General features: G+C 41.6%; 1 protein-coding gene across 3 annotated transcripts in view; it reads right to left on the bottom strand.

The window, feature by feature from the left end:
* Nucleotides 1-23,064, bottom strand: part of UTRN (utrophin) — a 392,954-nt gene that overhangs the window by 354,745 nt on the left and 15,145 nt on the right. For 2 of the 3 annotated variants that reach the window (XM_030021906.2, XM_041125129.1), the window contains exon 1: nucleotides 2,724-2,832. The exons of the other annotated variant lie outside the window; for it this stretch is intronic. In XM_030021906.2, the coding sequence (XP_029877766.1) occupies nucleotides 2,724-2,817 (94 nt within the window). In that variant the 5' untranslated portion in view covers nucleotides 2,818-2,832. Of the gene's footprint in view, nucleotides 1-2,723; nucleotides 2,833-23,064 lie in introns of those variants that run through there. 3 annotated transcript variants of the gene reach the window in all.

The raw sequence follows: 23,064 nt of genomic DNA, 5'->3' as shown, positions 1-23,064 counted from the left end.
GACTTGAGAGCTTAAAAAGTTAAGAGAGATTAGACATTTATAAAGAAGAACATCCCACTAGACAAGCTAAACTATTATTTAGTATGTTTTAGGCCATAAACCAATCTGACTAAACATGCTCATGTTGTTTAGGCTTCAGAGGACAGAAAAGCCTTACCCATTTTGGTTTCACCTAAAAACTAATCAATTTACATTCACATATTTTATCAGATATGAGCTTCAACCTCCCTTCCTCCAGCCCCCACCAATTCTCACAACAAGCAGTCGACCAACAAAACCAAAGCTGCACCTCTGCCGACATTGCAACCTTCAAAGGCCAAGAATCACCCCTAAACCTTCTAGCCAGAGCGCTGCATGCAAGGTGCTTCCCAAACCTCTCCCTGTTATTTACATTCTGGATTTGTGTGAAAAGCAAAGGACATGAAGAAGAAACAATTACACACACACATACCCCTCCCAACTTTTCCACCCGTTTTTTCCTGCTTCAATATTCCCAGTACTGCATCACTGAAAATTCTGTCCTCTCAGAGAAAGGCTTTTTTCCCCCCTCAGATTTAATTTCTTTTACCTTCAGTTTTTCTTTCTCTTGTTTTCCCTTCTATGCCTCTCACCTTCTACCTTTTTTCAGATTTTTTGCTCTCCTCTTGTCTGTGCATTTCCAACACAAGCCCTTCTAAAAAATATCCAAAGCCACAAGTGCCTCACAGCCTCCAAATACACAGTATTAAAAAAAAAGAAAAAGAATGAGCAGATGACAGTGAATTTGAGACTGTCACCCTCCTGGAAAGCAAATCTACAGTCCTACACTTTATGGAGAGTAAGGAACATTATAATGCAAGGAATTTCCTGGAAAAATCCTGCTGCTTGATTAAGAAAAATTATAATTGCAATATACCAGCCATGATAAACATGCTTCTAAAAAACAGAGGGCTCAGCTCATGGGGAGTTAAACAGGCCTTAAGAAACAGTCAGTAAGCACTCTCTGCTCAATCATATAAAGCACCTGAGCAACCAAGTAGCTGCTACTCAACCAGGAGATTTACACCTTAGCCTAGGCCCAGTTAGGGCAGGCACCATCAGAGAAATCACCCATAGACACACAAACATCACCAAATATTATCTGTGTACACACACTGGCACTTATATATTAAAAACACCTGAAGGACTGAGAGAGAAAACCTCAAAGAGATTGACCCCTGCCCCATTATCCCATAGATGAACATTTTAGAGGTTTCACAACTAGTTTTCATCAGTTAATTGCATGACTGGTTATAACACTTGCCCCAAGTTTCTGCTCTTCTAAAAATACAACAATAAAAGAATAAAGGGAAAAAAAAAAATCCAAGAAATTGTCCTAAAAAACCCACACTGATACACACAGAGACAGAATAAACATTTTCCCTGAACGATGGCCAAGGTTAAAAAACCAAGCAAACTGATTTTCTCCTACTTCTAACTTTCCAAGAGTGATCAACTGCAGCTGTACCTCATTAGCAGGTGGAATACATGCAGATTTTGAAGAACACAAGATCTCTCCGACCTGTAATTTAGTGAGGTCTCCAGAATCAGTCAAAAGCAACTCCACTCACATTACTGAGTTTTCTTGACAGTTTTGTCATTTTTAACAGAGTTCAGACTGGGCCATAAAGGACTCTTTACTCTGCTCTCAACTAAACTGGCATATATCCAAATCCACCCTATTGTTCTAGAAGCAAACATCCACGAGATCAGAGTCCCAGCCCATCATTTATTCTAAAGTTAGCCATTACGCTGCTACATCTTAAGAGGATTTTTCTTTCTCTTTCTAAAAACCCATATTCAGACTCCAGCTTTGTACCAAAAAAACACACCAAAAATCAAGTCAAGTGGAGCAAATTCTCTATTGATCAGCAGCTTCTGCATCCACGAAGTTCTGACACCAATTCACAAAATAATCGGCCCCCATCTGTCAATTACTGTATATAAACGGCAGATTCACAGGTACTAGGAATCCTCAAACTGCCTTTTCCATGCCACTCTATATTATTTGGCCCTGGTCACAAAACAATACTATAGTCAATCCATGAAATTTCAATTGGGATGGGTAGGAAAGGATGGCAGAAAGAAAAGGAAAGAAAAACATCCCCAATTTTTTCTCCACCAAAGCACCCCTCCCCAACATATTCTTTCCAAATTACAGGAAATATTGCTCTCAAGAGATACCATCAAAGTGGAAAAAACACAAAACTGTGAGGGGTGAAGGTACTGCTATAAGTATGTACATTCAAAAGTCCCAGAAGACACAGTAAGCAGAACTGTAGAGAATCAAACCACAACTAAAGACTAGAATCACTGTAACTTAATGCATAATTCAAGAAAATTGGGGGCATTAAGACTTTCAATCCGACAGAACAGCAATAAAACTAACGCCATGAAAAAGACAACGTTATAGGTGAAAGGGAAGCCCGTGACACAAGCATTAGTTACAAAGAGGATCTTGCGGCTGCAGGTGTGACACAGCCAGGGCTCACACAGCATTTGCAATGGAGCAGTGCCACAGAAAACAGCCTTTCCCTGGACTGTTTCCTGCCATGCCTTCCACAACCTGCTCCTGTTAGAGTCAGTAAACTTGAACAAAGTTAAGAAAAGCAGCTTGCATCAGGTGTAGAAGATAAAAACAGACCCACATGGCTGGATCCTTTCATCCAGCCCAGCCTTGAAAGCATAGGTAAGCACGCACTCACCCGGCAGAAGGTAAGAGGTCTGCCTGTCAGTATCCTGAGGCACAGCAACCTTGTACTTTTTCCACACAACTTTTTGGGCTGTTTGAACACTCATGATCAAGCTCACTCTTTGAAAAACAGGAAAGTGAAGATGCAGAGGAAGTACACGCTAGTACCCACGCAAGAACTGCATGCTGGGATTCGAGGGGGAGGGAAGCACTGGTTTTCCTCAGAGGGTTCGACACATTCAGCCACACAGTGACTGACAAAACCATTCAGGAAACAAACCTTTTAAAAGGCTGCATGTAAACAAGTAACAGACTTCAAGCTAATTGAGGGGTTTTTTTTTTATTCTCTTTAAAAACAGATGAATACGCTGCTTTGCTACTCCTTATGAAAACAGAAGGACACTCCAGCTTTCAAAGCACCAGCAAGTTAAATTCTACACACAGAAAACAGGAAAGAAGGTGGCAATTTTCATCTTCTGTTCAAATCAACCTCTCTGGACAAATTCCGTACTCATTTTAAAAATCCTAAATATATTTAGCATTTACTTTGCAAAAAGCTTGCAGTATTAACATAACACTTTTTCCACACGTTCAATAGAATGTGAAACCAGAACAACTCTGCAAAGTGAGCATTCGCATCTTTTAATGACCATTCAAAAGAGCACAAGAAAATTTTAACACAAGATTTCAGCATAAAAAGGAAGTTCTACAAAAACCTCCATGTCAAAAATTACAAGCTCTGATTAGGCATGCCATTTCCATCGTGCAGTAATTCCAAACAAGACAGACCACAGCCCATAAAGCAGAAGATTAATAATGTAAGGCTATGATAGCATCAGAGTTATTTTACAAGCGGGCCTTTAAACTGTGTTTACCACCGATACAGAAGGCGAATCCAATCCCCTGACCTTCAACATCCTGTTGCCAACTTTATAATCAAATTGAGAGGACTCCGAATCCTGTAGTTATGAAAGACGTGCAATTCCAGATTACACGCTTTAGGATATTGAACTGTACAGAATTCCAATAGTCAGAAAAAAGTAATGCAAGAGGAGATTAACTATAACACAGATGTACAGACACTGTGACCTTAGAGGAGCTGTACACAAGAGAATTGGTTTCAAAGGCAGAAAGACACATGCTATTTGATTTGTCTTTGTATTATGCTATCGGACAACTGTTCTAAATACAGCTCTCATCTCTTCATTAATATTCGGTTGGGACAGTTTACTGTGTCACATACCAGACAGACACTGGAGGGAGGGTGGGAATCAAGATAAGATTTTTCTTCAAATTTCATTGAGGGAAGGAGTTGGTCTTATTTTGTTTTGTGGATTGGGGGGGTTCTTCCAGTTTTAAGGATTCCTCAAAGCTGAAGCCTGAAAGACGCACACAAAAGGAACAAAAGAAGTTTAATTTCCACGAATGAAGACAACCATACATTCGGAGGGCTAAAGCAGACATTTGTATCCAAACATTTCTGTGGACCATGCAAACAAGAGCAAGGTGCAAAGGTAATGACATTTTAAAGCTAGGATTCCTATTTTAGAAACAAACAATGATATATTTTGCCATAGCAAATACAAATATAAACCTTACTATGCCAAGCACTTCACAAGCACAAAACAAAAAGTCATTGCCAACTCTACCAAGCATACGATGACAGTTAGTGGGCAGCCATGCACATACACCAGAAGTCTTACCAACAGCACCTGAACTCCCTTTTTTCAGGTCTTGACGAGACTGGTCTGCATTCCCTAATAGCGCTCCCCTGTTGATCCAATAGCTCATCTCACCTTGGTCCCTGCCACTCCAAGATAAGGCCCATACACAAACAAATTAAGACTCTCTCCAGCAGACACCTGCCAAGACTGAAGGATACATACAAGTTTCAGGAGTTAGCTAGTTTGTTACAACACTTCTGGATTTCCCATTCCTCAACAAAGAAAAGGTGTGTGGTCAATGAGAGCAGTTAGAAAAACACCAGTCTCTCTGAGCCTCCATCAGTCTCAATCTTCATTAGAGGGGCTGAGGGAAACCACTCATTCACCAGAGATCTTTCAGAGAACCTCAGCTCTCAAGCTCTGCCTGCTACCAGCAACTACATCATGTACATGAGAGAAACCGCTTTTATCTAACAGCAAGTTTTACTTTGAAAATTGAACAGTTCAGTACGAATATACAGTGAGAATATTTATTAACTTAATAAAGTGGGTTTATTTGTTTGGCTTTAATTTAATCATAGTGCATCTCTTGCCTAAACGGAGATAGAATTATTAACATTAATTAGTTTCGTGTCAGAACCCATCTGCAAAGAAGTTAGCTTTAGGATGGCAGGAATATTTTTTTTTAAGCTAAATTTTAAAAAGTGAAGCTATGGCCTCTGCCAAAATCTGAAGTACTGGGTGTGAAATCCACACATTAACCACAAGAGCTAATAAGCAAAAGAGAAATGGAAGCTTTTGGGGAAAGTAATCTTCAAAGAAGGCAAAAGAAGTTTCTTTGCTTTTTTAAATAAACTCAAGAATTCAACACACTAGCACACTCTCTACCCATAAACCACTTCATTCATTAGGAGAAGAAGATGGTCTTATTCCTACTACTACTGAATTCAATAGGCCATTTATTTAGCAGCTCTCTGACTGGAGTATGTGCTCTCTTTTATTCACTCCGGTGTTGAGAGCAGTAATCAAATTTTGTACATACCACTGGCTCTATTATAGTTCAACAGCAGCTGGCTGGCTGCCTAGTCTTCTTATCATCGTGCAAGATAAAAAAGACCAGCCAAACAGACCAGCTGAAACTACAGTGGGAAGACAGAAGTAGAGCGAAGCCTAAATAGAAGTCTAGTAAGTAGAAATCACGTGGTTTTATGCTTGCCCATGTATTACAAAGCATGGTAAAGAACAAGGCTAAGCTTAACACATGACAAGCTTAGTTTAACAGTTATCAGAAGGACTGGAGCTTAGATGGCAACTCAGTCCTTGTAGAAGAGAAGGTCTGGATGCCACACTTCCTACAAGAAACAGTACCCATTAATAGCTCAGTCCACGCAGCAGGGAACAGTAAAGTGAAAAAGTATAGAGGTGGGGGGAAAAGAGGGGGAAAAAAACCCAGAGAACTGTATCTATTCATTTGAAGGTGAGCTCATAAATAGTTAAGATCACTTCTCTATCACAGCTCCAGCACATATGAAGTCAGCACTGGTTCAAAGTAAAATTAAAGTTCACAGAGGCAAACAACAATGGTAGTGGAGGGCAACATCCTTTAATTATAAAAATCCCCTGTATGCAAGGCAGTCTAGAATGAGATTGGTTTCCATTTCTTCTTTGCCTTCTGGGAGCCTTCCAAGAGCCTTGAATGCCTTGACTCTGAGAAGAGGAAACTGGCTTCTTTTTCACGGCCTCCCTCCTTGTAGCTTTGTTTCAAGTACGCCCTGGTTAACCCTGCTCTGAACTTCTACTCTTCCAGGCAAGTCCACAGAGAAAGGCTTGGTTTATGGAGGAGGAAAATTCTTATGGGAGCAGAACAAGGAGATACAGAGTTCCTCCTTCACTTTCCTTTTCCATCACACACAAGCCAAGAGCCTTCTCCTTCCTAGAGGAGCAGCACACTTTTGCCGGGTTCCTGTGCTACCTCTCTAGCCCTACCCTTTATAACACTGCTATAACGGGCTTCTAGTTAAGCGCTTCTCATGCTGGGGGACATTAACACCCCATAATTTTGTTCAGGATGTTTTATTTCACCACAACAACATGACAGGACTTTTTTTTGCTGGCCTGACAAACATGTTTTGAATTAGCAGACCACACAATGCTTGCTTGAGCAAGCAAACAAGAGAGCTTAGAGGGCAATGTTAAGGAGAAGGATGCTGGAAAGGCAATGACAGACTTAAACAGAAAGTAGCGTTTCAAGTTCCTGTTGCATTTTGATGGAAACAGGTCACTAGTTCAACCCCAGGAAACCCAAAGCAACTTCAAATGGATAACAAGCAGGTTTCAATAGAAATGCTAAAACCTCTTTTCACACAACAGGTTCACGTCAGCATAAAGCTTTCTCCTGGAGAGGGAAATAGCAGTACAGTAACTGCCCTCGCTACTGTGGAGGAGGAACAGTTTTCAGTATGGCAGCTGTTGGAGCAGTGCAGTACAGATAACACACAGATACTCTCTCAGTGCTCATGCGGGCAGCTCCAACAGCAAACCCTTCCAGCACGCAGTGCTTCAGCCATGCTGCACTTGACACACATGGTTCTTGTAAAACTCTGTGGCTGCTGCAAATAACCAGCTGACTCATCCTGCAAAGAAATAACAGCAGCAACTGTAGATAAATTGTGGCACCTTTCAGGAATCTCCACAGTTTTAGTTACTCTTTTTCCAAAGTTCCTCTTTTGTCTTGGGGGGGGGGGGGGGGAGGAAATCCCTTTTTTCTTTTGTATAGATACTGAAGGGACTATTTTGAATGTAAATACTGAGAAAACTTGTAGAGCACATTATTATTCCAAAGGTGTTGTTTACATTCTAGTCATACCTGTGAAACCCAACCATGACACACAACCAGTACCCCCCTTTCACAAAACACCCTGGGCCACCTGTTTCCAGCAGCCCAGAGGAGTGACAGCAGGTCCACAGGAGATGTAGGAGCCTTCTGCATTTTGCTTCTCATTTAAGATGCTGAGCATGCCTTCCAAAACAAGGTTCCTGCCCATTCACAGGCACCTTTAATAAAATAAATCCTGATCAATCTATAATAGATGCACAGCTCAACACTTGTATGTCTGTATGCTGGGGCGTAACATGTATTTCAGCAGGAGCCCTGCGCTGAACCCCGAGTGGCAGTGTGCAAACCCAAGCACAGGAGAGGGACCATCACTTCTGCTGCCCTGGCCTCTCCAAGCAGCCCTCCTGGTGGTTTACAGTTCTCAATACCATTTGCCTTGGCAGCAGGCATTGCCCTGCTGTAGCAGGACAGACTGGGGACCCTGGGTTCAGCCTGGTGGTGAAGCAGCTGTGAGAGCTGCTGGTGGGCAACTCCACCTAGGACAGAGCGCTGCCTTCAGCACACGCTGCAGCATCGGGAACTGCTGCAGGAAAAGGCACTGCCCCCAAAACACATCTCGCTCCCCTGCCCTCCATGTGCCAGGACACAACCCAAAGCTTGGGAAGCAATGGCTTAGGCAAGCATATGAATAAGACAATTTACTTGTACCTTCTCCTGTCACTCATTTTGTAAATGTCAGTTTGTTGCCTCCAAAAACAGAAACACCTCAAAGCTTCCTTCTAAATTGCACATGAATTTTTCCTTAGAAAGTGTCTTCTGATACATTCCATTCAAACTAGAAGATGTAGGTGGGAGGAATGGGAAACCTATAGGATTTGATTCTTAATTGCAGTTATGTAGGTGGTTTAATTTTGAACACACTTCCATAGGTATCCATTCTGGCTTGTTAGTTAAACATATTTCTGCTAACAAACTCTATCCAGGATAAACACTGATAAAGAATAAGAACGGTCCTATTAACACCAGAAGAGCAACTCAGAGCACTCCAAAACCTGTATGTCAATGTATCAAATACTCAGAGCCCCACAGGAGACAGCTCCTGCGTGGAAGGAGTCTCTTCCTCCCTGTCCACCAGCTACAGCAGCAAAGTACTAACCTACTAACCACCTTCTAACTTTAAGTACCACAAAATGGGATGAAGGAGGGGCTAAAAGCTCTAGATGCAACCATCCTGCCCACTTCATATACACATATGTAGACACACACACGTGCTATATACATACTCTGAACAGCAACAGACTTTACTAAGGCAACAGAAGCAGCTCTCCCCACGCAGACCAAGCAGGGCTGTGCAGAGGTTGGAGTTTTCCTCAGGCTGGGCAGATGCGAAGCACAGTGCACGACGAAGCCTGGAGAGCAGCTCTGGAGCAAGCACACAGCCCTCTGCTTGCCAAAGCCTTCAGGCATTTGCTGAGGATGCCTCTACCACCTAGTGCTGCAACCATGGCCTTCATCCTGAAAGCTAAAACCCTCATCTCCTACCACTGAGGGAGATGGAGGGGAGATAAATCACAGTTAAATTTATCACAGTGGCGCAGTCAGAGCGATGACTGAGGCGTTAGCAGTTAGCAGAGTGCCACCAACAACTGCAGCTTCAAACATCTGGAAGTTTGGGGTTTTTAATGCCCTGTGACAATGCATGGGTGGTCAGATAACACCCTCTAAGACATTAACTTTTCAGCCCTACCATTCAGAGCACACTATTTATTTGTGTACTGCCACTGAGCTGTCACAAGTATACATATTTATTACCGGTCTTTTTAAAATTAGCATTAAATTTCTCCCACCCAGCCAGCCTACTTCCCTTCCCATTTGCAACAGTGTATTTTATTCATCCTTTTCCAAAACAAAAAGCCGCAGAGAGCAGAGAAGGGGCACAGCATTGTGCAGAGCTGCTCTGCCTTCTGCAGGAACTGTTAACGAAGTCCTTTCAACTTGCCACAGTCACCATGCTGGGGATGGGGAGTTTTGCTCACCAGGGAAAGAGGGATCTGTGCAAAGTCTGCATGAGGAGCCCCAAGTCCCCCCACATTCCTTCCTTGAACACCAAGAGTACTGTAGAGAGCTCCCTAAGCTAAACAGGCTGTATTTTCCTAGTCTAGAAAGCTAAAAATCAGTAAGAAACTATCAGAGGCACCCTAAAAGTAAGAAGAAAAAAAAGTCTGTTCCCTATGGCTATATAGCTGACTGCAGCCAGCTCAGGGAGAACCTTCCTGCAAGCAGCTTCTTGGCCATTAGGACATTTTGACAAATATACACAAGAAGTTCGACTCATTTATGCTGCCTGGAGTTAGTCTTTTAAGAATAAATACAGCAACTACAGAGAGAGGACAGTGTTACACATCCAACACAAATGCATCTCCCGTTAAACCCTCCACTCCCCCTGTCTCCTGCCAAGGACCCAAAGTAAGCAACCCTCTTTCTGAAACACCCTTGCTGTTATCAGAGTCAAAAAAAAAAAAAAAAAAACCAAAACATGCCTACTCAGCTTGGCACTGGAAGGCTGCGCTGGGTAGGCAGGACCTGGCACAGTGACACAGCACAGAGCCCGGGTGCGCGCACCCAGCCCAGGGTCCCGGAGCAGCACTGCAGCCCCTGGGGACCACGCACTGCTCAGCCTGATGAGTGGGTGCCACACTATTCCTTCTCCTGCACAATGCTACAGCCATGCCTCAAAATTTTTCAAACTACAGAAAACCCATCTTAAAATTACCTACTCTGCTGCCACAGTATGAGTCTACTTTCATGAAAGACCCCTTTACCAGAAGAAAAAAAAACACCCAACTCCCCCCAAAAAACATATGCTCCAGCTCAATCCTCTTTAAAGCCTCCAGCTAACTGCAGACTTACTATACCTCAAGTTAATTTGTCCCAATAGTTAAATTGCACTTACTGCTAAAAGCTTACACACCACTTCACAATCTTTAGCCATCTCTTTTAAACAGCTACAAATTGCAAATCACCCTGTGTTTGTTTAAGGTTGCCAAGACTGCAACAAGGCCAGAGAGTATATTTCAATAGATAAGCCAACATCAGTTGTTTTGGTACGTATAACACCCTACAAAGATCGTACTAAAAAAAAAAAATCGTTGCATCATGGTTGTCAGCTACTAGAAGTGCATCATTAAAACTATTGTTAAAATTATTGGCCACCTTTTTCCCCTCCCTCACCAGTTAGCACAGCAAGAAAAAGGGTGAGGTAAAATCATGTCCTTTGTTAAATATTGAACCTACTGGAACCTGCAAAATAACTGATTATTAAACTAGTCTAAGGCTGAGGTCAGTTTACAGAGGACCATCACGCAGCAGCTATGGCAACACAGAGTCACCATGCTGTGCTGCCAACTAGCAATGGGAATCAGATAAGAACAAAAAGCAAAGCAACAAACAGCATCAACCTGCTTTCTTAGGGCCACAGAAGCAGAATTAAAGCTCTCAGAGGGAGGGCTCTTCAGTTCAGCACAGCATTTCTGTGTATCAAGGGACTAGGGACAGAAAAGAATGTGGAAAAGAGACAAAGCACATGGCCTAACTGAACCATTATCTAGAGGGAGAAAAGACCCACACAGCTAAACACACATAAAAAAAAAAGTCCCAACCCTCTCTAAAAGTAACCGTACATACACACTCATAAGCAGAGATCCAACACCAGTGAAAAGATAGGTGCGCATCCTTTCCCAAATGAAGCACACCATCTCAAGCCACCTGCCCCGGTTCCCCACCAGAGGCTGAGGACCAGCCCACACATCAGCTGAAGGGGTTAAGTAATAGCTGCGTTAACAGGCACATCACTCAGCTCCACCCGAGCTAAGGAAGGCTCACACAAACCACCAGTGTGTACCACCAGTGGAGACGTGGTGGCAAGAGGACTAGGCAGCGGCAAGCAGCTGAGGGGTAGTAACTGATTCAATTTTGCAAGCCAGCAAAAGGTTACATGTTTACACCCTCACTTGTTTTCAAGAAGTTTTCAGCAAGCTTTCTGTGCATATCCTTTGCAGGCTTCTGCCAGGTCAAATGGAAAACACTGGGCTCAGTGATTTAAGCTCAAGTGTGTGGAGGAGTAATTACCAAAGCTCTGCTGGACAGAAGGATTGCATTCTTTTGTTCTTCAAATGCCACCACCCACTAAGATATCATAATAAAACTCCCAGAAACCTTCTAAGCAAAGCCAGCATACACTGTACAGAAGTTAGCCTGCAATTACACAGTACCCATCTCAAAAACACCATCTGTACTTCTTGAAGTACTATGGTACAATGACGAACTCTGCTATTGCTGCCACCACCAGTATGGCTTTTGTCACCAACGTAACTGTTAGTTGAATTTAAAGCTTAAATCCTGCGAAGGCTGAGATAGAGGCCACAGGTACAGTAAGTTCCAAGTTATCTTCCTGTGCAAGACTGACTGGCAAATCACACAGTCCCAAGCCAGAAAAACGAAGCCACAAGACACAACTCCTGCTTTGCAATTACTGTGATGCAACACATGCAGCACAGCATTCCTGCATAAATATTTAATGTCAGCGATACACGTTTACTAGCTGATTTTAAAGCAATTTGAGGGTTAAAAACAGATGCACACACTATACTAACAATGTTATTGGTCACCCAACCAAAGCATCACACCTTAAACTTGAAGTGTGAGCAGGTGCACAGTTTCATCCATGGTCTCAACAGCAGCTTGTCTGCTATTCATCCCTCCCATTTTATACTATCAGTTATGAAGCCATCTGACTCTTACTGCAACAACCTTACAACAGGCTCAATAAAATTTCACATTACTTTGACAAAAACATTTTAAAGCTGAAGCCTTTACATTCAAAGGGAAAAAAGCAAATTCTTAAGTGTCTTACCCCTCCTGTTTGACTAAACAATGACTGCTTTCATGTATTTAAAAAATATCTATATAGTGAGTACACTCATGATTATAAGTACATGAGTATGTAATATAAGTAACTTTGAAGAAAAGTTTTTACACCAAAGTGGATAGATTGAGATTCTGAAACACCACACACCATCCTGTGTGTTTGGGACCCTCACTCCATTCAGCAGTTGGGCTTTTATAACCCCACAATCTCCCTAGCATGCAAAGCAAAGCACTCCAAATGGCACACCATGTTTGCTGGTTTGATCCTTACTTTGTCTTGTCTTCCTAAGCTTGTTTAGAGGTGTACTTTTTTAAAAGTCTTTATAGGCTGGTAAAACTCCAATACAAATAAAGGAGGAGGAGAACAACAAAACACAGAAACAAGTTGCAAGGAAGTTGTAATTCACTCAAACACACAAGTGTGCAGCCCTCCAGGCTCTTTTGTTACTCTGCCTTCAGCTTGCCCTAGATTTGAGCACTTCTCTATAATACCTGTATTCAACCAGGCATCAGACTGTGATCATTACCAATAATTTAATAGCTAACTGTAATATTCCCACAGTTATATAGTCATATAAACTTCTCTATTATTTATGCAGTTCCCTCATTCTAACTGTATGAATGAAGCATTATAAAACTTCATTGCTGCTTTGCTTTTTTTTAAAAAAATTTTGTACCATGATGATAGAATTAATCCTTTTTGTGTGTTTGTTTTCTTTAATCTGATTGTAGGTGCTTTTGTTTGTTTGATTTTTGAAAATCACTTTGAGCTCCGACACATTCTACTCCCTGTAACAAAGCTTGTCTCAAAAAAATCACTTTCTAATCACAAAAGTACTTCAGGTCAGCCACAGAAAAAAGCCAAACCCCCATTACATATTATCTTCATAAACATGTTAGGGAAAAAAAGGGGGATCCCCACAATAAAGACCATTACAGCTTAGATTGCAAGATAAGCAAGGCAGTTTAGAAGGGTGGCAAGGTTCAGAAACAGAACTTCATACAGATGCAATTAAATTGTTTGCAATGTTACTTAATAACATAAAAAAACCAGCAACTCTCTACATTTGATAAAACTTGCGTTACTGAGTGTATGCGAGGCCCTGGGTCACTGAAAAGTAGCTCTAGGGTAGATGCAGCCAAATGAGCACAAAGAGTCAAGAAGCTACACTACCCAGCAGTTCTTAGAAATCTGCTTTAACCCTAAATCCTTTGCATCCAACTAACTGGCCCCAGCCTTGCTGTTTTCCACCACCTATCTTTCTCCCCACTTGCCTCCATATACTCAATTACTCCTCCTGCAAACAACAAAAACCTCACTACAGTTAAGAAAAAAAAAAAAAAAAATCAGCTCTCAAAGCAAATCACAAGACAGTGCATTCAGTCTTCTCACTCCCACATGATCATCAGGTGCTGTCACAGTAACCATCTTGTACCTCCCATTCCACCATAATTCCACTTCACCTTCTTTGCCTTGTTCTACCCCTGAGCTCTACAGCTGTTAATCAGTTTTTTGACCCTCCATCAGGAGGGTCAAAATCAATGAGGCAGGCCAGTTCATTGCATCCCAGTACAATCCCAGCGAAGCGAGCATAAATCCCTACCAACATCAAAAGTAAATACTGCACGCCCCTCATTTTGTCTCTTGCATGCAAGATAAGGCAGCGGGGATGGAGAAGCAGCAGAGAACAGGACATGCCCAGGGTCAGCACCAGGTGTGACCACTGAACTGCTCCCACCAGCACACAAAAGCAGGTACTGGCAAACTTGAGGGGGGAGAACATTGTCACAATAGATCTAATTTGTACGTGTCCTATGATGGCATTTCAGCAGCCAGCGAGACCATGACTCACAGCCACCCCCAACACAAGGTTTCTGGCTAAGCCCAGCTCAGCCACAGAAGAGCTTTGCCAGCTCTGTCTGACAAACAAGCCCAGAGAAGTGCCCAGGGCCTGTCCCAGCCCTTGCTGCCTTCCCTGAGAACCAGCTGGAATTGCTCCAACACATTTCAGACTCTGTATTTCAGTATTTGGTGGAGGAGGAGGAGGACAGTACAAGGATATGTGTCCACCTGTAGACAGAAAGAAATTTGTGACTACTACAGGAACAGCCAGAGCTCCTCTCAGCTGCCATCATGACCACTCATTCAATTCCCCACACCCTCAAGAGCCAGTTCTGGCCAAAAACACCAAGGACACTCTAATGATGGAGTTGGTTTGCCATTTGTTCCAATGCTTCGGAAAACCAGTCTCAACAATAGCCTACTTCCAAACTAAAACCACTGCTCCAACCAGGACATTTGCTGGGAAGCCGTGCTGGGGCAGCGGTGACGACAGGAGGGAATTCCTCATGTCTCGCTCCTGAGCCACAGCCTCTAGCTGCAACCCATCCCATGGCCCACCTGTCCCTCAAAGCCAAAGGATGGATCACAGACACAGTGAGCAGATCACAGAGCTTATTTGTATGTTTTCCCCTCCCCTAAATCCCATCTTCTGTTACAGAACAGGAGAGTCATGAGATTTTTTTATGATTTGGGAGGATACAGGGCAGGAAGGTTCAAGCAGCAGCAGCAATCCCAAAACCACACAGGGCTTGGGAGGTGGAAATGGAGGAGAAGGTGAGGGCTTCCAATCCAGCCCACCACTTACAGAAATTATACAGGGCTCCTGCAGGAATCGGAAGTTTCACAGCTTCAGCCAGGCTTCTTTCTGAAGGTAAAAAGGTCAAACTTCATAATCAAGCTTCATGGCTAATACCACTATAAAAATAAGGAAGTTTCCATTTCATCTGCTTCAACTTGCTCTACCCCACAGGTTCCCACTCCAGCATGCTGGCAGTTGTCTATAATCACAGCCAGCTGCAACAGGCTTTCTTCACTATCAGTAAAAAATTAAACAGATATTAAATTCCACTCTAAAAAATGCTGTATCATCCTAGAAAAAAAGAAGAAAAAAAAAAACAGCACACATATCAGGATAACCTTAGAAAGGCTTGGTAAACGTTGCAAGTACAAAATAACAATCTCACCCACAACAACTTCACTGAAATGCAGCAGAAGTGTTTCAGCCCTGTCCACCTGAGCAGAAGTTCTCCAAAGTTATTTTGGAGTAAGCCAAGTGTCTTTTAACATAACCACGTTAGAAAACATGCATTGCCAAGATCCCCTTCATCCAAAGATCTTCTAGACAGCATCACTGTAATATCCTAGTACCTTCCAACTAAGCTCTATAGAGAGTTTAGCCCTCTAGAGTCAAGTCTCTCCTCCCCTTCTGGCACTGGAATAGCACAAACAGCAGCAAATGATAGACAAGGAAGGAGGGGGAGGGATGGATCACCACGCATACACATCCCTTGTGTCTATATACAAAATCCATTACAAAAGTGGAAGCTAGGCAGACTAGAACAACTGTGTGTCTCATGTTTGCATTAACAAGTTATTGCCAGACCTCTGAATAGGATTTATGAACAATGCAGGCAGGAAATGGAAGAAAAAAATCATAAAGCAAATATCTCTTGTCAAAAAAGCTGGGCACATGATGGTGAACTTACAACACAGTACAAACAGAAACCACAAGGAAACCATATACATGATGCTTAAAGGCTGAGTTAAGTTTTGATTTCAACAAAGCCAAGCTCACAGGAGCAAGCCCAGCACAGCCACCAGCACGGAACTGCACAAGCCTCCCCAGCTGGGTGGGGACATCTTGCTGAGAGTGAAACTAAGATTTTCCAGCAAGTTGATGAAATCACCACTATCCCTGCTCATTCAGTTGAGCAATTCAAACACAACTTTCACACTTGCATACACAGGTAAGAAAGTACACAGACAACGAAGGAGATGGAAACATACAGAAGGACAGGAAAATATAGCTAGGAATTTCCAAATTCAGACCCTGACCATCAGATGAGATGTAGTGACCAAGTAGAAAAACAATTACCAGCTTTTTGTCAGCAGAGTTGGAAGGAAGTGGTGAATCTACCTACATCTCCAGAGTCCAGATGCAAATGTCCAGACATTGCACATATAAAAGAAACTGATGGATGTCAGAAAATGAAGATGCCTATAAGAAACCTTGGGAATTAACCTTACCAAGCATGCAGAGTAACTGAATTCAACACCCATAAATAGTTATGAGAAGTGTTTGAGATTGCTTTTCATTTGAGATATCAGAGCTGGCCACGAAAAGGGGGTGGCTTGGGGGTGGAGGGGAAGCAGGAAAGAAGTGGAAATAAATATTATTCCACCGAGACTGGATATCTGAATTCCCTCAGTTGTTTGCCCGAGATGCACTTTTTCTTGTCTGTACCTACTCCATGAAGCCTCTGACCACTTGAAGCTAGCATTCAGCAGCAAGAACATCCTCTGTCTGCCACTTCTGAATCTCTCTCCCTCCTTATGAGCCTTTTTCTGGATGACTCAGAAGATTTACCTTTAGCTCAGTTACAGCATTGCTTTTTAAAAATAAGTGAATAAGCAAGAATACATGTTCTCCACATCACATTCATTCTGGAGGAAAACATTCTAGTGACAACCTACAGAACTACCACTCAACTCCAAAAGTAAGTTCTGGGGGGGGGGGGGGGGAATCAGAGGACCTTAGGGCAGCATGCAACAATTCTTATACCAAATCTCAGATAGGTTTAAAAAAAAAAAAAGTTAAAAATCACCAGGTTTCTATTAATTGTTATAATTCAAGATTTAATAGTCACATCCTCTATATCCCCCAATGCCCAGGAACCCCCTGCACAGTCTGGATGTGCCATCCCCTAAGAGTGGTCCAGCTGTGTCAAAGATGCACCTCTGAGCATGCACACACATGCTTGTTGCTGGCTGCCTCCAAGTCACCCTTGCTAGCAGGGGACAACTCGAGCTGGGGGTGGAAAAGCTGCCTCTGCCACCAGCCAGGGCAGGGGGGGGGGAGTCAGGTTGCAAGAACTCCCACCCCAACATGTGATGGAAGAAACACGGACACGTGCTTTAGTACGAACTGAGGATTTACCATCCTCCCAAGCAACCAACTTGAAACACCTCACTAAAGACAGACTTCTAAATCTCAGATTCATACACCACTGTATAATTATTCTCAAGTTGAAAGGGTTGCTTAATTTCTCAGGACTTTCACCATTTCCAAATGGAAGTCCCAGAAGGGAAAATATATATAGGTCTACATATATATGTGTGCACAGGCATATACATCTACATATAACTCTGTCTCTCTTATCTTTAAGCATACACAACAAAGATGACAAAACCCCAACCCCACCCCAGTGCATCTTGTTCACTTAAAAAACACTGCCTTATTTTGCAGCTGTGCTTTCATACATCAGGAAGAAACACCCAAGCTAGAGGTGCATAATTGCATTTCTATTTACTTTACCATTCAGTTTATGAGGGGGAGGGGCAGGAACAGGAGCATTTCTTAAAATATGTCATTCCCTGAGGGCTCAAACTCATGAAACATGTTTTTTCAGAAACAGTCTTTTCTTCCCTGGAACTCTCTCATCTCCATTCCCCGACCCTTACAATAACTTCAGTGGGTACAACCCATCACCTTGCTTATCCCAGACTAATGTATGTAGTATTCGATATTTTATTTGAGCTGGTTTTGCCGCTTAACAGAAATCTTGTTGCCTTTCTCTCAAAGTTAGTCACGGGTGACACCTACCTACACAGTTACTAGTTATAACAAAGAACAAGTTATAGGAGCATACTAATCTTTGAAAGCTCTACCTTCTTTCAACTTTGAAGGCATTAGTCCACATCTGCAGTGAGAAAACAGAAAAGAGCAGGAAGTCAGGGTAAGCTTTTTTGTTTGTTTTCTTTTACAATTTGTTTGTTTTCTTGAAGAAGAGTAGGCTATAGTGCTAAAGATCAAGGCTGATCTTCCTGGATCTTCTTGATACTTCCCCGACAAAGGCACAGATCCAAGTTATAGATAACCTGAACATTACATGCATCTGTCAAGCCCAGGGTCTGTGACAATCAACAGTGCAGAAGAGAGGCAAAGACAACACCAATTTTACAGTTTTCTCTTCTGATTAAAAGAAAAGGAAAAAAACACTATTCTGCAGTATAAACAGGCCTCATCTGCAGAGAAAACAATTTGTTAAAAATCACTAGCTACCATTATGATATGGTGACCCAAAATTATAATTATAGCATAAAGAAGTCTTTAGCACTTCAAATTTCAGCTGGATGTGCATCCTAAGGAACACCCTCCCTTAATAGGATAAAAGATCTGTTTGATAAGACAGCTCTGATGTTAGGTTGAAAAACATAGTCAAGAGAAATGTTAAACCTTTGAAATATACAGGATCATTCACTGAAGGAACACAAGACACAGCACTCAGAGTGGTAACAGGAGAGATGAACCATTGCAAGCAGTCGGCTCTACTGCCAGATGGCAACACAACTGAAATGAGGAGGTTTTTAAAGCAATTCAGTGGCCCAAGAAATTCCACCAACTGCGAACCAAGTTCAGGAGAACTAAACACATGGAAAGTTATAGCTGCTTCTTTACTCTTACCATCTCTCAGCAGAAATAACTAAGAAATAAGAAGTGGGGGGGCAGGGGGAGGACAAAGTAGTAGAGGGATGGAAGAACACCACACAAGAAAAAAAAAAAAAAACATACTAAAATTCAGTACCTAGATTAGACTTAACTACAAAACAAAATCAAGGTGGTTCTTAAATAATAAAGCGGATCCAAATTTATTAGCAGGTATATTAGCAGGTATTTTAAACACACTACAAGCACACAGCTTCTACCAGCCAGTTCCATCGCCCAATACCTGCTAGACACAACAGCTTACTAAACACTTTGTACATCATGTGTAGAAACTGGGGGTGGGTGGGGAGGGTGGGTGTCTCCACCATTGTGTTTTTATATTAAGTAGGAAGAGGCTTCTAGGGCATTTCAAGCATTTCCACCTACTCCCCATTTTTATGCATCAACAGTGATCCTCATGTGCTAGAAAGCTTGCCGAGAAGTCATCTCTTGGGGTTAAATTTTAACAGACCATGTTATATTTGCATAGGTCTGGTTAATGAAGAAATGACTGGCAGGGAGTATAATATCCTGACCTTCTGTCATGAATTTTAATTGCCTACAGATGGTTAAGCTTAGCCCTACCTTCCCACTTGAAAATATCCACACCACTAATTTCCCCCTCAACCTCATGTAGCATAGCTGGCATTTCATTGAGCCCATTGCTGCACCCATGAGTTACCTGCCACGCATCCTGTGGTGGGCAAAGTGGAGCAGTGGGTCAGGTGTGACCCACACATGGAGGAGCCAAGATGGGTGTTAAGCTGGAATTACTCTGCCCTTACCCAATTGAAGAATTCCACCTGGCAACGCCACAGCCACTGTAAATCAAGTCATTTCTAACAGCCAGCCCTGTTGTTCTGACTTTTACGATCTCCATCACTCTTCTAGATTCGTCAAACTTTGTTCTTCAAAGTGAATTATTCCTCATCCCCAATGCAGGCTCTCCCTCCTCCCGGGCAGGTTGCCACAGAAGAACAAGGCCATTCTAAGAGGAAAGTCAGCTCGGAAAAATTAAGGAAAGGAAGCAAGAGCTCTTAAAATCTCTCCATGAAATGAAGAATTTCACTTTAGCTGGAAAGTGAGAACATTTGCTTCTACAGCACATTAATGCCAATAACAACTCAGAACAGACCAACTGATTTATCAAAGCTGAGGCCCACTTGCAGTTTATGAAAAACCTTTAATAAGGTCTACAAAATACAACTACTTGAATTTCAGTGAAACATAGATATCCATTGGAGGAGGTATAAAGCTTTTCCCCTGTATAAGCAGTTTTTAAAATAAAGGTCTGATCAAATAAACGACAATCCCTAACACAAGATGCCTTTGCAGAATCACACATTGCCAGATTCAACTCTCAACATCCTTATTCAGCACATTTTATATGTGCCTTTTTTTTTTTTTTAATATGCACTTTTGCAAAGAAACCACTAACTTTGCATAGAGCAGGTTGCAAGATCCTGAAAGATTTTCTGCCAAACCTCTTCTACGCTATGGTGTTAATTCACCACATAAATATTCAAAGATATTCTTGAGTAACTGCCATAAGAACACTCTTTTCTGTAGCTACATGGCTACATCCATGCTTAGCTCACTGCACTAACGCTCTGCCCTGGCATAGAAATGCAAGGCTAGGTTCTACAAATTTTTTTGAGAATTTGACAAAGTTCCACTAAGACAGGAAAGAAAAAAAAAAATCCCAAGAAAAAGCAAGTGATGTTGGTCACCTCAGGACACTTTTATCCCTTGTTATTTAGCTGCCTAGTGTAAAGCAGGAACCCCCAAATTTTCCTTGTAGATGGAGCATAAAGCTCCCTTTGACTACCGCTTCCGCATTTTTTACCCAACAATCCAAAGACAGACCTGAAAAATTCATGTCAGGATGAGTTTCTATATGCAAGGGGACAGATGGAAAGGCAACCACCCTATACTTCAAGAACGAATCACTCAAATACTGACAAAAGCACCAAAAGACCATCACGAGAGCTTATGACAATATCCCAGCTAAACAGGGAAGCTAAACAAGTCTAAAGATAGCCATCCACATCTTCCACAGCTGATGACCAGGTCAAGCACAATACAAACATCGGCTCAAAGCTAAAATAAGTTTGGGAACAGACAGGCTTGTTTTACACTAAACACAGAGAGTCTGGGAGACAGGAGCAGGCATGAAGGAAAAAAATGTAAGATCAGATGCCATTTTGTTCACATTTTTCATCCGTTGTCAAGAGGCAAATCTCATTTTAGAGATTAAAAAACAAACAACTCAAGGCCAAGGTGATATTTCGCACCATTATTTCACCTAGCTTTACATTAGATGAATAGATTTTCCTTGAGGATGTCATTTTAAAAGTAGTCTCTCTTGCATATATATTCTTACTTGAACAGGAATTTAAAATAGATCATCTCTTTCAAAATTAAATTAATATTTTAATTGTTTATTCTACAGAAGGAAATTTGAAATAGGACTTTAAGAAATTACTTAAAGCTGAGAGGACTTGTTTAACTAGTTCCGCTTATTATGAAAAAAGACAAATTATAATCATTGAATCAGCTCTTGATAAATTTTTAGCTAAGAAAAATCCACTCACCTTGTATTAATATACCACCCTTCATTATCGAGATATAATTAAATCTGCTTGCTCTTACTTTGCAAAAAGTGGAGAGCACTATTTTTGCACTGGAATGGTAGAGCAGCAGGTTACCTTTTTATGCTACCAATATTTAAATAAACAGCAGATGATTATTTGTTAACGAGCTGGATGACTCGAAGATGTGATCTGGCTGACCCACCCACTCCTCAGCTGTACTCTCATCATTCTAAGTCCTGTAGAAGGGGGTAGAAAAAAATGTCTAGAGACTGTTAAGAAAGGAATTCTGTATATAATAAAAACTTTATCTTGTTCCCCTTGATTAAGATAGTCAAAGGATGCCTCAGTTAAAAAATAGTAATTTAACCAGAAATTCTCTTTTGTTTCTGTTCTGTGCATTAATTGAATACTTATGTCTAAAAATAACAGTTTGAAAAACAGGGTTTATAACTCTTAACTATATCCACCTTACACAGAAGGGCAAACTCTATATCATACACTAATTCTCACTGAAATTAGATTTTACAATTTGCCAGACTTTCAAAAAAGGCTTTTGTGATAGCTTGCAGATTCCAAACTGTAGCTGAGTTCAATTTATTCATCCAGAAAGGAGAAGAATAAAAAGAAAGGGGAAAAAAAAAATAAATTCTTTATTATGTATGCCACAATACAGATACAAAGCAGATAAAAAGATGAGTCCCACACAATTCACACACATTATTTTTCCCCCACTTATACCACACTGCATCCCAGATAATAGATCCAGATCAAAAACCATCCCAACAGCCACAGATTCTCACCAAGATCAAACATAATTAATTCAATTGCTTTTTAAAGACTTCCAGTAACATTAGTTATCATAATTACAACTCATCTACTCTGTCAGCTGATAACCTTTTGGCTCTGCTAAATTCACAAGAGCCAAGAATGTATTATTTCCTTTTCTTCATTGTACTGTAGATGAGAGTTGAGCCCCAAATGTCTACAGCCTCTTTACATTTTTCTGGCAGCACAAGAAGTTCTTAATAGGATAGCAAGTTAAGGTCCTTTTTGAGTGCTGGAATAGTATGAAAGGAGCCTTATTGCAAATGACAATACCAGGCAGACATAGTATCTTATGAGGAACAAAAACTCTTTTTCTGCTTTCTGTCCTCAAATCACTAGAAGGAGAAAAACAATTGTGTGCATTTTGGTATAAGGTGAAAAAAGTGTCAGTTTAATGCACATAAGGACCCACATCCATAGGAAGACAGACTTTTTGAACGGAAAGAAACAAGTATAAAGAGTTACAATTCATTTCACAATTTCTTTCCTCCTTCCCATACCCACACAAATTATGCGGAATATTTTCATAATCAGGTTGCACTAGTCCTAGGCCACATAAATTTCTGTTTCAGATGACCACTAAGGTACATTAGCATCTTTCAACAGTGCAGTACATCAGGAGAGCTCACGTTCTTTAACCCCTTCCTTCTCTCCCCAGGCAGCAAAATGGAGTTCAACTGAACATTACATTTTCATGTATTTTTATTATATGGGGACACAAGTATAATCTGAATGTTATACAGACATAGTCCACTTTCACCACCTGGCTAATGGTTTCTGCTCCATCCCAGCTCCCCCTGCCCAACAGCAGCAGAGCAGTGCTGTGGAGGAAAGAACTTATCAGGACTTCCAAGGCAACTATCGGCAGCAAATTCCAAGCTTTCATTTTTTCTGCCCAAATCGCACTAGAACCAAAACCTCTGTGCAAGTACGTTACCCAACGTGAATTACTTTTTCCTAG

The sequence above is a fragment of the Aquila chrysaetos genome, chromosome 8, assembly GCF_900496995.4.
Source record: "Aquila chrysaetos chrysaetos chromosome 8, bAquChr1.4, whole genome shotgun sequence".
NCBI lineage: Eukaryota > Metazoa > Chordata > Aves > Accipitriformes > Accipitridae > Aquila > Aquila chrysaetos.
This window is presented reverse-complemented; position numbering and strand designations above follow the sequence as displayed.